General features: G+C 41.0%; 1 protein-coding gene across 1 annotated transcript in view; it reads right to left on the minus strand.

Moving 5' to 3' along the window:
• Window positions 1–1,484: 1,484 nt before the first annotated feature.
• Atg14 (autophagy related 14) overlaps window positions 1,485–13,803 on the minus strand; it is a 45,399-nt gene continuing 33,080 nt past the window's right edge. The window contains exons 6-10 of the mRNA XM_047541752.1: window positions 12,491–12,720; window positions 11,343–11,460; window positions 9,770–9,860; window positions 9,601–9,686; window positions 1,485–4,231 (exon numbers count right to left, since the gene is read on the minus strand). Coding sequence (XP_047397708.1) covers window positions 3,925–4,231; window positions 9,601–9,686; window positions 9,770–9,860; window positions 11,343–11,460; window positions 12,491–12,720 — 832 coding nt within the window. The 3' untranslated portion in view covers window positions 1,485–3,924. The remainder of the gene's footprint in view (window positions 4,232–9,600; window positions 9,687–9,769; window positions 9,861–11,342; window positions 11,461–12,490; window positions 12,721–13,803) is intronic.

The following is a 13,803-nucleotide window of genomic DNA, read 5'->3' on the forward strand; positions in this document are numbered from 1 at the left end:
AAGGCTCTGGAGAGATGAAAGGGCTCTGGTATGGCGAACTCTGTAGATATTCAGGCTCTGGTGAGTGGAATGGCACCTTGAAGGCCATCAAGAGGAGTAGCAGAATTCCCTTAAGATAGTACCAGTGGCCCCTGCACCAGAACATAGGTATTTCTCCCTATGGTCACTAAATAGTCCTCCCTACTTGAAAGCAATTATTAAATTGCTGATCACAGGTGCTCTGCTCCTATCATTCTTTAATCAGCCTTATGCTGGAGATGCCTCTTTCCATCTAATACTTACAAACCACAGCACTTACCAAATGGACCCCCATATACTTTGTTCCAAAAAATAAGCTGCTAAAAAGGGCAGGAAAGCACTTTTCCTCAAAATCTAGGCCTCATCTTTTAAGTCATACAGAAAATTCTAAAATGGCATACTCAAGGGGTAGGGGGATAAGGAACAATGATAAGGAAGGATTGACACCTCAGCCCCAGGAACCTTTACAACCCCTGAGGATTTTTCACTCACCTGGCTCTAGCCTGTTTGTTGCTTACTGGGTGTCCTCAAATGCCTTCTACCAGTTTCTCTGCAGTGGGCTAAAGTCTCCATCACATTTACACTCTCCCCACCACTCCTTCCTACAAAGGCTCATCAAAAAAATCACTGATATGAGAAGAGTTTGCCCTACTGCTTTTTCCTGGTTTAAGAAATTCTACTTCATTTCTGTAACTTTGCAGGGTATTTTCTCACCAGACCCTCAAAATGGGGGGAGATGATGGCTTTGCCTTACTGAGAGTTTCACAAGTAAGGTGCAGATGGCCCTGTATGAATCCACTTGCAAATTTGCTTCCTGCATTAGCCAGGATGTAACTTGGGATGGGGAGTCTCTCTACACACTGGGTGGGAGCATGCTTTTCCTGAGTATGCCAGAGAGACTGAGGATACTATCACAAGCCCACAGTCTGTCGGAGCAGCCTTCCACTTCCTTGCCTGTTCCTGACTGAAGGGGTAGAGCGACACGGGAGCAGTGCTTGGGTGTTTCTCCGCAGGCCAGGCTCATCCACAGCAGCCATTGTTTGTTATCCATTCTCCACGATAACCTGGAAAGCATCAGTGAGTGGGTGGGGACGGGAATCCTCCAAACTACTCAGTCTCTTCTACATTTTTTTCTTGCTGGTCCTATGTGAGTACCTTAGAGGCCCACTCCTTTCCCAGGGGTCTGTTGTAAAAAATCAAATTTTTGCAAGTCGCACACATACTATGGTTACCAAAGAAACTGGTAAGAAAATCAGTTTTCTCAGCTTGCAAAGGATGGATCATTATTAGTACCACCATGATCTATAATGAATGTATCACCAGAACACTTTGCCTTACCTGGCCCACCCACAAAACATATATATATATATTAATATAAATTAATATATAAGCTCCCCAGGTTAGCACTCATTCTTGCTGACCTCAATGTAGCAGTGATTTGAAATTTGAAAACGCCATTAGCAAAGTACTGTTAAAAGATTTATTGCAGTAATACAATAAAAGTTTAGAAAACATTTGTATGACTCAAACTGGTTTGGAAGTCACAGAGCAAAGGGAAATTCCTGCCACATGACACTGAGAGAAGATTCTTAGACACTAGTTCTTTGAACAACATGCCACCAAATGTTTTCCCAAATTACAAGTCCTTAAGTGAGTCCTGTCTACCATACCCGGTGGTGACATACTGTTTTCCCCCTTCGTTTACAGATGTGCAAAAACTTTTAGTTTTATTCCATTACATAAAAATGTCTTTTGCAAGACCATCTAAAGCAGCCTATGTGGTGCCTGTGGGTTTTTAGTAGTATTACCTTGTTTCAATAAATCATTTAAAAATGGAAACATGACCAAATTCTATGGCTTTTTGTTTAAAAAAAAATACCAGCTTTAATTTTTTATAAAGTTGTTTATATATATGATTCTGGCACCTACATGAAAGACTTTAATGAGCAGCAAAAAGAGTAGAAAAAAAGTGGTTGAAATGTACATTTAAGAATATTTACAAGGTGGATCCAGTGCAAAATAATGAAACCCAAAATATTTCAGCAGTGTAAGCCAGTATGTTGGTGTTCAAAACCTTTAAAGGGTTTGATCACTTAACCCAACGTAAAGTGCCTCTAGTTGATATTAATATATCCTATCAATCCCCAGATTTCCCACATCCTTGTTTTGTTCAATTACTCTAGACATGAGTTTATAATCTCTGAATTCTATTCTTTAGCTTCATTTCATTCATGGTTTCTAAATTCATTTGGTATTTGTTCATTCCACCATATCCACTCTATGAATTCCAGAATTGGATGGTAAAATACAAGCCCAAGAATCACAAAGCTGAGCACTTAAAACAGAGAGACCAGCTGTATAAGAACCCTCAAGAGGAAAAAACCTGTTTCCTCACAAGTGGAAAATTCTTAAGAGCCAAGGAACTCCAGACTCCTGAACAGGAGTGAACTCCCTTCTGCAGTTCTACCCAAAACTCCAACAAACACTAAATATACCGATAGCCAAGGCTAGAAATAGCACCTCGGACTTGGAGGCAAAGTATCAACTATAATAATTGCAATGAGAAGCTAGGGCATGGTGAACCTCCCAATGATTTATCTGAGGTACTATCATGCTAATCACACCAAGATATGGTAACAATGTCTAGTAGGAATCTGATAGGATTTTTTGTAGTTACATAAGATTTTTTTTGCAGTTATTAAAAATAAACTACTTACATATTTGTACATAATGCCTCTTTCATTATAGTTTTCTGTAAGATTGTCACTAGGAGAATGACAAAACACCACGTTAGCTGGAAATGATCTCTTGGTGAGGGCAAGTTCTTTATTGAGCTTTCCTCAGGACAGAGAAGAGCAGCACCAGCTACAAGGATGTGCTCTGCATTCTGAGCAAAGGCAGTGCCTTCGAGGCAACACACACACCTTGGAAACAAGCAGGATGGTTTTCCCTGGAAACACTGTGGTGCTACCTACTAAATCCTTCCAGAAACAAACTGAGAATAACAATAGACTTCTTAACTAAGTGGCTTTTAACCTGTGCCTAAATAGGCAGTTAGCTCACACAAGGGAATGAATGGCCTTTATGACTTATTTTCAGTCACAGAAAATAAGTTCCATTTAAAAATGCACATAGCATGGATGGCAGGATTCAATGACCTAGGTAAGAATGAGCTTAATTCCACTCAGACTACAAGAAAATAGTTTAAACATGTTCTAAGACATTATTGCAGCCAGGATTTCTTCTGTTCACGGATGTGGGTCCTGTAGAACAAAAACACCTTAGTTTCTTTGGTGTGGAGGGAAAGAAAAGCAGGAATGTGAAAAGCTACAACAGAGCAGCACAAATTAAATAAACTCCTTTCCCTGAAAAAAAAAAAAAAAAAAAAAAAAACCCTCTATACAAGAACCAAAATCCTTGATCTAAAAGCCAAAGATGACCAAATTATAAAGAAAATATTTCAAATTACCTACAGATTCTCTGCACAAAAACTGATGGCAGAAAAACTCAGTTTTTCTTTCAAGTTCTCATCAGGAATCAATTCCTTGTGGTTCGACTTTAGAAAGTAGTGTCAGGAAAGGTCTCAGCATCACAAGGACCAGCTCACTGACCAGGTCTGTGGGGCCTGGGACCAGACGATGCCCAGAACAACAACTTCAACACACACAACTGACCACGTGCACAGGTCTGGGCAGAAGGACCTTCGTGCCCTCTGTTCTACACCATAAGCATGTCAGTCACTATCACAAGCTACCTGACAAGCAGAAATGCTCCTTTCCCTGCTTAAAACAATGGTTTAACCTCCTTTTGGTTCCAGGCACTATCTTAACTAAACAGACGGGGTTCCCTAGAGTGCAGTGGGAGAGCTTTTGTGGTACAAATCTGGCATGTTTGGCTCCATGCTCATTAACGGTGTCCGGTGTAAGCTTTGAACCAGGAGGTCACTGAGGCTGCAGCAGAGGAGATCATCCCGCCAGCACTGCTGCTTGCGATGGGTGGGGACACCTGGGTGCTCTGGCTCTGGGAGACTTCCACAGGCTGGGAAGGGATATCACAGAACCGGGGGCTTGGCAGGTTCTCCCAGTCTGTGCCCAGATCGGTTTCCTCATCACTTATGTGCTCGTCTCCACTCTCATCTGATTCTCCAGCGACTCCAGGATCCACGAATTCCATGGACTCCTCAAGGTCAGCTCGCACTTCAAAAGGTCCCGACCTACATGCACACAGTGAGGGACCACTTTAAGACAATCACCATTTCCCCAAGATTAGATGTGGTCTTCCCTAAGACCCTCCCCAACCGGACCAGGGGACCCAGAGCCCATCACCATACCCAGTTTCCTAAATTAATACTACACTCGAGGTTGATCTGAAACTGTTTTTGTTTTTGTTTTTTTTTTGGTACCAGCAACTGAATCTAGGGGTGCTTCACGACTGAGCCAGCCCTCTTTTTATACTTTAGAGACTGGGCCTAAGTTGCTTAGGGCCTCACTAAGTTGCTGAGGCTGTACAACTGTTTTCTTTACCTAAATGCCAGCTGCCATCCAAGTAATAAAATCACAATATTCCACTTTTCCTCAATTTTACCTACTATATTTGTGGAGACCCTTGGTTGGAAAGAAAACCCATCCACTGATATAGTCCATGCTGGGGGTCCAAACTATGGTTTCCAGCTTTAAATAAGTGCAGTATACATGGATGACACAATTCTGACAAAAATAGTCACCTGATGTACACTCCGGTATATTATTTAGTGTTATACAAAGGAAACTATACAGACAGTCCCTGCCTTATGGAAGCTCCAAAATATAAAATCTCAAAAAAGCTAAGTGGTGTGGTTGTATACAGGTTAGCAGCTTCTCTGGATTGTTGTCAAGCTCCTGCACACGTGTGAAAATATCAGATCATGATTTTCCAGAGACATTTTGTTAAATAGAATGACAAAAACTATTTAGAACATATTCATCTGCAGTTAGGCCTACTTCTATACTGTATTTCAGGAGAAAATTTTCCCAAAGACCCCTCCCACCACCAGTCCAAGAGCCCTTCCTTAGAGCTCATCCTGCCCCAGCTCTTTGATGCCACACAGTGGGACAGACCTTTCTGCTTCTTGCCTCCTTTCAAATGCCCGTCAGCTCCTGCTTTAGAGGAGCTGGGCAGCCACCCTGTCTCACAATCCCTGGAGCCCATGAAGGGCAGGACCGAGTCCCTGCAGCATCCCACATCTTCCTGCTATTGTCAACAAGCACAGGAGGCCTCAGTTCATTTAAGGGTTTCACTGATAATTACTTAGGGGGAAAAAATAGGTTAACAAAAATGAGAACTATCCAGCCATATTTTGTCTGTGGTTCAAAACTCCAGTGTGGTGTGATAAAATGTTGGTATTTATCTCTAGTGTATTGGCACTAGAGCTGAGCTATACCTTCTGGCTTACTTTCTCCAGAGTCTATAGCCCTTATTCTTGTAAGACAACTTTGCTTCCCAGTCAAAATACAGCAAGAACAGCTAACACTGATGTTTCAGGCAAGTGTTTTTAGGACAAGTATTCATTAAATAGAAGATGTACCGTCTTCTTGGTCTCCTGTGAGTAATTCATAAAAAAGCTCTTCAAAGCAAGTTTTCTAGGTTTTCACTTGCCTGGAAGTCATTTTGCAAGGGGTGAAGGGGGTGATCAGGAGAGGGGTTTCTTAAAACTTTCCCTGGCTGGGCATGGTGGTGCACACATGTAATCCCAGCAACTTGGGAGGCTGGGGCAGGAGGATCACAAGTTTGAGGCCAGCCTCAGCAACTTAACAAGACCCTGTCTCAAAAAATAAAAAGGGCCAGGGTGAGGATGTGCTTAAATGCCCCTGAGTTCAATCTCTGGTATTCAAACACCAAAAAACAAAACACCTTTCCCTCACTATATGAGCACTGAAGCCAGTACCTTAGCTCTGCAGATCTGTTTCTTTAAGGTTCTCCTTACACTCAAACTCCTCTCCTCTCTTCCCTCTTTCTTTGGTAAACAAGTCTCCTAAGCTCTACTCCCAAATATGCCATTGCCCACCCAATCTTTCAGTCTGAGGGTTACTAATCCCTCAGACTGATGTTCTTAGATATCTGAGCCAGTCAACCAATCTCAAAGCACAGGCCAGCTGGGACTTCTCCCCTCTCTACATTCTCAAAGGTCCACCCTAGCTCAGGGCTCACCTGATCACCTCCTACCTGCCTCACCTGGAGAGCTGCCTCCCTCTCATGGCATCTGCCTACTAAAATGTCCACAATCTGAACACCTTTTCGGGCTCCCCTCCCCCCTTGTCACTAGACCTTGCCGTCTAAGGGCCCATGGCACTTGCTGCTGGGGTCAGGCTCACAGCTCCCCTAGGCAGGAGCCCGAATTAACATCCTCCCATAGCGTGCTCCTTCTAGCTTTGGAGCCTTAGCCTGTTCTCTGCTCCTCCTTGATGCTGCCTTATCTAGTCCTGAGGTCCTCTCAGCCTGGGACGGCCACTGTCCCTAGATCCCTTCTTCAAGGGTTCCCCAGGAGCCAGGCAGAAGTGATACAAGGGAGGAAAGGGCCCTTCTTTCAGTTTTCCCTGTGGGAGCCTTGCTAGACTCCAGTTCTCCACCTAGAATCGCCCAGGGCACAGAGTCCACTTGGCATGGAGCAAGTGCTCAACCAAGTACTTAAAGTGATAAACAAATGGAAGATCCATAAAGCAGCCAGTTTGGGACAATTTTGGTTCCAACCAGTAAACTATGTTCCTGAGAAGCCAGAGGAGGAGGACAGAGCCCTTGCCAGGGTCTCTACACAATGCTTCTCCCCATCACTTCTCGGTTAGAGGAGTGTCTGCTGTCTGACATGCCCTGAGCTGCAGATACAGCACACAGGGCCGACCAGTGAAAGAATGAATTCTTCTTCCCTTAACGTCTTAGGAAATAAAGACTGTAAAACTGTTTAACTTGTGTAGTTGAATAATTGCTATAATTTTATTCAAGACCCTGAAGCCAGACTACTCATGTTCTCATGATGCTGCTGCAAAAGGGAATTTTTCTATCAAGTAAGGCAACAAACTGATCTGTTTGGCTTTCTAAAAGCCTCTTATGCAAAACATCTTATTTGAAAATGATGTGTTAATGTCGGCACCACCATGGTAAGGATGAGATCAGGTAAGACCCATTAACTGACAAGTCCAGGGGGAAATTCTGGCAAGAAGTGTTTTCCCCACGGAATGCTTATTAGCTGCAAGGAAGGAAAAACACGGGAACTATACAGTGGGGAACTGGAAAGCATCTTGACGGGATCGAGTGACTCCCCAGTGAGGAGCAGGTGGATGCTGCCTCTGAAGTGATGTCCTGAAGGAGACACCTGCCCAGGCAGGATGGCAGCCTGCAATCTAATTTTGAGGAAACATCAGAAACCCCCGAATGAAAGCTCTATTAAAAAGGAGGTGGGGGACTCTGTTTAATAATAGGTCAATCTGGGTAAAAGGCACATGGGTCTTCACTATTTTTAGTTTTTGCAAGTTTGAATTTATTCTAAGACAAGTTTAATCCTGGATTCAGAATAGGACCCTTGGTTCTGCGGATGTGCATGGAAACAGGAAGTCCCAACAAGGCTCCATTCACATTCCTGTAGGCCTTAATTCTGCCTGGGACTTCAGTAGCTCTACTCCCTGACCACGGGTTCAGACCGTGAACTCAGATGCGACTGTCAGCCAGCTGTGTGTACTTTTGCAGGGTATAGCCCTCTAAATGGAAGAGGTGACTGAAAGGCGGTACCCCACAGGAAATTTTAGACCCTCCAAAGTAACCATGGGTGGAAGTGTGCCTACCTGTTCCTAACTATTCCCATGTTGGATATTATTAGTTCTTTCTGTTTTTCAAACTGATGGTTGAAATATAGAAACATTTTAATTTGCATTTATTTTTTATTTTTTGCAATACTGGGGATTGAACTCAGAGGTGTTCTATACACTGAGCTGTAGACCCAGCCCTTTTTAAAATTTTGAGACAGGGTCTTGTAAGTTGCCCAGGCTGGCCTCCAACTTGTGATTCTCCTTGCTCAGCCTTCTAAATCACAGGGATTATAGGCATGCACCACCTCCCTGGCTAGCATTTGTTTATGCTTAAGTCTGAAAACTTTGTTACATCTCTCTTGTGTAATCCTTTGAATTCTTTGTCTACTTTTCCTATTTCGTTGTTTACCTTGTATTGATCTGTAATCTAGATTTTAATCTATTGCCTATTTCACAGATTGCAAGTGCAATAGACATTTGTCTTTTAACTTTGTTAATGATATCTCTTTTACTAAACCTTTACTTTTTAGTGAACATTTAGTGCAACGTGTTACTCCTTTCCTTTATGTTTTGGGTTTTGTGGCTTGCTTGGGAATTCTCTCCCCACCCTATGATTATAGAACATTGTCCTTTCCAGTTTTTATAAAACTAAGATCTTTTATATCATCTGGAATTTATTTCTGTATATGGAATGTGGTATGAATCCAACTTTTTCCCCACTTGAATATCAACTGGCCCAATACTGTATCTGATTCAACTTGCCACCCCTATTACATATAACCTACGTATACAAAGATCTGTTTGGGAACTCTTCATTCTAATTGCTATACCCTTTTGTATGCTAAAAGTACCTTGTTTTGATTAGCTTTATATTATATTTTGAAAGGGGCCAAGCCCATCCCTCATTCTTTTCCAAATTTCCTTGCAGACTATGATTCCAGCTGAACTTTAGAATCAGCTTATCCAAACTCCATGAAATATCTGTTGAAATGCTGACCAGTTTTCCTTTTGGGGAGAAGTGGCATTTCTGCAATTCTGAGTCTTTCTATTCCCGGAAAATCATAAGGGATTTCACTACCTCGAACCTTCTTTCATTCGGACCCACTCTTCATGCTGCCTAGTGGGCAGTCAGGAAACACATGCTGAGTAAAGAGTTCATAATTTTCCTTAAACACATGTTCAACTCACAATGGAGTTATACCCCAATAAGCCAATAAGCTGAAAATATTGAGTCAAAAATTCATTTAAGACACGTAATCTACCAAACATGATAGCTTAGTCCAGCCTACCTTAAACACTCAGAGCACATAATAGCCTACAATTATGCAAAATCATCTACCACAAATCCTATTTTTCTCTGAGTTCCCTTTCAAAAGTGTAATACTTGTTATATCCTATCTTGACAGAAATGAATGCACATACTGCTGGAGCAAGAAAAAAGGGTGTGAACCCAGAGCAGGGGTAGCAAAGATGAGCCTCATCTATTCCAAGTTCTTCGAAGCCCAGAGACTTGGTCCTTGGAAAGAGCACAAAGTGGCCCTACCCAGGAATATTTGGGTTCTTCCACTGCATTTTGGTGGTACATGTGTTTGATGCCAATTTTCTCTGAAAAATGATTTCAAAAGGACTATAAAAGTTCAAAGATGATTAGCCAGTGTTTCCTTCAGTATAAAACTACACAATTTTTGTCTTTTTTGGAAGACCTGGGAAGAGGAACAGCGAGTACTCTGCCAGTTCACAGGATACCTCTACTTCAATGCAGTCACAAAAACAACACTTGAAGAAAAGGAACATGCGATCTTCTTACCTGCCCAGGTGTTCAGAGTTTGAACTGACCAGGTACATTAAATTCCTGAGGGTATGCAGTGGTTGTAACTGATCTAAATTTACATGCTAGAAAAAGCAAAGAATTGGTTAATATTTTCAATTATGCAACAAATTTTATAAAAACCTAATTTATAGCACATTTTCCATACCTGAGAAAAACAAAGGTAAAGGATATTTGTATTGAGTTTCTTCACTGCTCGAGTAAATTTCTGTTTGCTGAGATTTTCTCCACAAAATTCGCTGTTAAAACAAACAATCTGTATGTGTCAAAATGCATTCTACTGTCATGTATAACTAATTAGAATTAAAAAATAAATTTAAAAAATTTGTAAATTATTTTGAGGAAATTCTATGTTCAAGTGTTCATTTTGAAGAGTTCAATATAGCACATACTGTGTCCTTTGCCTCCTTATTAAATTGCCCTTAACAGAAACTTTAAAGAATAAGCTACTGTCCTTATAGATAGCAATTTCTCTGCATTCACACAAAATTACACATGTGTGGACCCTTTGATCAAGTAATTCCATTTCAGGAATTTATTCTATGCAAATACTTGCATGCTCAGGAAATGACAAATATATGAGATATTCTTTGAAGCAGTAACAGGGCACTGGTAGGATCTTGGTACATACAGAGAAGGAAAACTTGGCAAGTGCCCACCTGATGCAGAGTAACAGCCCAAGGCTTACAGTAGCTCTCCTCTGCCCTCTGCCTTCACTGCTGATAACACTGGTGCCTCCCAGGGCTTTGCACCTGCCACCTCTGCCTGCAGCATTTTTCCTTAGGGGTCCCCATGGCATGTTCCTTTCCTCCCTTAGATGTGCATGTGCCAACACCCCTGCCCACTCAAATGAAGAAAGCCCTTCCTACTGCCATTTCCCCTCTCACCCTGGTTCTCCACGGCACATACCACCATCTCACACACTGTTTATGTCTATGGCTTTCATTAAAATGTAAGCTCTAAGAGGGCAGGGATTATGTTTTTGTCATCAAGGTACCCCCCCGCCATGCCCAAACAGTATCTGGCATACAGTAGGTGTTCAATAATTATGTGTTAAATAAAAACTTACAAATGCAAAACAGTTTGGCATACTATCTTTGTGTTCATGAAGAGATAGTAATAAGAAGTTCATATCTGCTGGAAATGAAATGTGAGAGTAGATTAACTGCAGGATGGGAGGAAGAAGTTAATGGGAACTGGGTAAGCTGTATCTTTAAAATACATAAACATTTTAAACCACAGAAGTTTTTTCTTTTCCAAAAAAAAAAAAAAAAATCAAAAAACTCCCAGCTTGGGGGTTGGGGATATAGCTCAGTTGGTAGAATGCTTGCTTAGCATGTACAAGTTCCTGGGTTCAATCCCCGGCACCACCGAAAAAAAAAAAAAAAAAAACAAAAAAAAAACCTCCTAGCTTTTACAATTTATCCAGTTCTTATTTATGTAGATATGTATATATGAGGATCTCAGTATATCCTGTGACTACCTGATTTTTCCTTTTGTTATTTTTTTCAAGTGGAAGGATTCTCTGTGGTCTTCAGACTTCATGTGTAGTTGTAAACAAATTTGTATACAGAGTTTTTAAATTAATCAGTATTTCTGTCAAACCTCTTCTAGTTTTATAATACTTAAATTCTTGTTTCTTGTTTAATTAGGATAAAAAAAAATACAACAAACTCTAGAGAGCCACAATAAGGATGACATCACCACCTTCAATTACTTGCCTGTTGCACAGCTTTTTGGGAAGATTGACATCAAGTATATGAGACAAAATGTTGACCAGCTGTGTGGCATAACACAAGGCAGCACTGATGGTGTGAGCAGGGTTATTATGCTCCATGTCTAGAGGACAAAAGCAAGAATCATACACAACTTCAATCTCATGGCCAGATAAGTGGTTCACTTGTTTGTTTTTTCCTGAATGGAATGCATCATAAACAATTGAGTATAACAGGCCAGGCATAAATAAAATTAAAGTCTAAACCACTTGGACATGATAATGTATCACCAAAACAATCCCAACTTAAATGTCACCTCAGAGAGGACTTTCCTTCATATACGCCCCTCTGGCCCCATGCTGCTGGCTCACGATGGCACCCACTCAGTGTACAGAGCCGCTGACCATAGATGTTTCCCGTCTTCCCAGAGAGGGGCAAAGGGCCACACCAGTCTTAGTCACCTTTTATCACCAGTGACTGGCACTATGCATGACAAAACCCTCCCTCACTAAATGTGGGCTGAATGACTAAATGAACAATTCTCAACCAAACAGAAGCTGCAGGATTTTTCAAACTATTAGTATATTTCAATTTCCATTCAGGATTATTAAAACAAAACGGTACAAAGTTATAAACTAAAAATGGAACTTAACGAGCTAAATACACTTTTTGAAAATAAGGTTTTTTATATAAATTAAGCAACATTAATCCCCAAAAGGTGAAATATCTAAAAATATACACACTTTCAGACTAGATCAACAAAATCTAGTATAGTCATACAATGGATTATTTTGCCATAAAAAGCAGTCGAGTACTGATATACGTCCTAATCTCATGAATCTTGGGAAAGGAAGCTAAGAGGAAGCAGTCAGACACAAAGGCCTCACGTTCTTTGACTCTGTTTGTGAGCTGTCCAGCACAGGCAGTCTACAGATAGAAAGCAAATCAGTGGTGGCCTAGAGCTGGGGGAGGCGGAAAGGAGAGTGACACCTTCATGCCATGAAATGAGTGTGAGGTGATGAGAATGTTTTAAGACCTAAACAGATTATGGTGCCACAAAGCTGTATGTACTAAATGCCACTAAATTTTTCACTTTAAAAAATTTTACATCAATGAAGATACACACAGGTTTTCAAAGATATTTTGCTTCTCACCAGGCCCCTGTGTTGTCTTCTTCTCTTCCACCCAATTATAGTAGGCAGAGTAGTCCCCGTTGTTAGGGAGGCTAATCCATGGTCCTGTAATGCTAATGCTGGTGTCCCCGTTGTGATCATCGCAGACCCATCTTCCAGAGAGGTAAGTTGTCCTCCGGGCTTCGGCAAGCTTGCTCACAGTGCTGGAGGTCATGGCACTGTCGCTCTCTGAAGACACATCTGCAGGATCTCTAAAATTAATCAGGAGACACGTGGATTTCAAGAGAAGCGGTTTTTGAGGGCAGGCAATACACTTGCCACACACACCAGAATACTGAAAAGTTGCATGTGAGCGCAGGAATTTAACTGAAATACAGGCAAGTATTTATCATCCGAGAGGAAGATCCAAGTGGCCATGGCATGGAAGGTCACACAGTGTGATGAAGACAGTGCCTTAGCTAGGACCCAATATTTGGTTCTCAAAGTATATGGCTCGTGGACCCTTTCCATGCTTAAAAACTCTTAGGATCCCAAGTAAATTTTGCTTATCTGGGTTAGAATATCAATATTTACTGTATTAGACATTAAAACTGAGAAAAGTTTAAATTAATTCATTAAAAAGTAGTAAACCCAGTGACAACAAAACTGATACACACTAGGAAATACTAAAAGCTCAATAAATACTCGCTGAATTAATGGTTGCTTGAATAAATGAATGAACTATAGCTGAAAAAAAAAAACATTACATGAGAGTGATTTTACGTAAAATCTTTTTCAAAACAAAAAATTAGTAAAGTGACATTACTTCACATTTTTGAAAAAAATCTCTTTACTATTCAAGTCTTTCAGTTGTTCTTTCAAGTAAAAATAGTATCCCAGGACAAAAGCAACTCACTCAAGTGCTTTCCTCCAAGTCAACCCTATTTACTCAGTATGCAATAAGAGTGCTTTATGCACACTTCCCATTTCATCCTATTGGACATTAAAAAGATATGCCCTGAAGGGTCAAGATATGGTAACAGTAATAATTTTCACTATTGCATTGAAGACATTAAGTGAAACTATCTGCTTTTTAATAACTGCAAGTATACAGCAGACTCTATAATGTCTATTACTACAGTGTCCCTGCCAGAGGTTTTTACACCCACCATGGCAAATGGCAACATGATGAAAAAGGAAAATATATTAGTATTACTATGAAGATAGTTTTGATAGCACAGACTCCCTGCAAGAGTCTCAGATCTGCAGAGGTCTACAGACTATCTTTTGATAACTGTTGGCCTAAAGGACAGAACAGAAATCAACCATGAGAAGTCACAGCAGGTACAAATGCA

This window comes from Sciurus carolinensis, chromosome 2 (genome assembly GCF_902686445.1).
Source record: "Sciurus carolinensis chromosome 2, mSciCar1.2, whole genome shotgun sequence".
In the NCBI taxonomy this organism is placed as follows: Eukaryota; Metazoa; Chordata; class Mammalia; order Rodentia; family Sciuridae; genus Sciurus; species Sciurus carolinensis.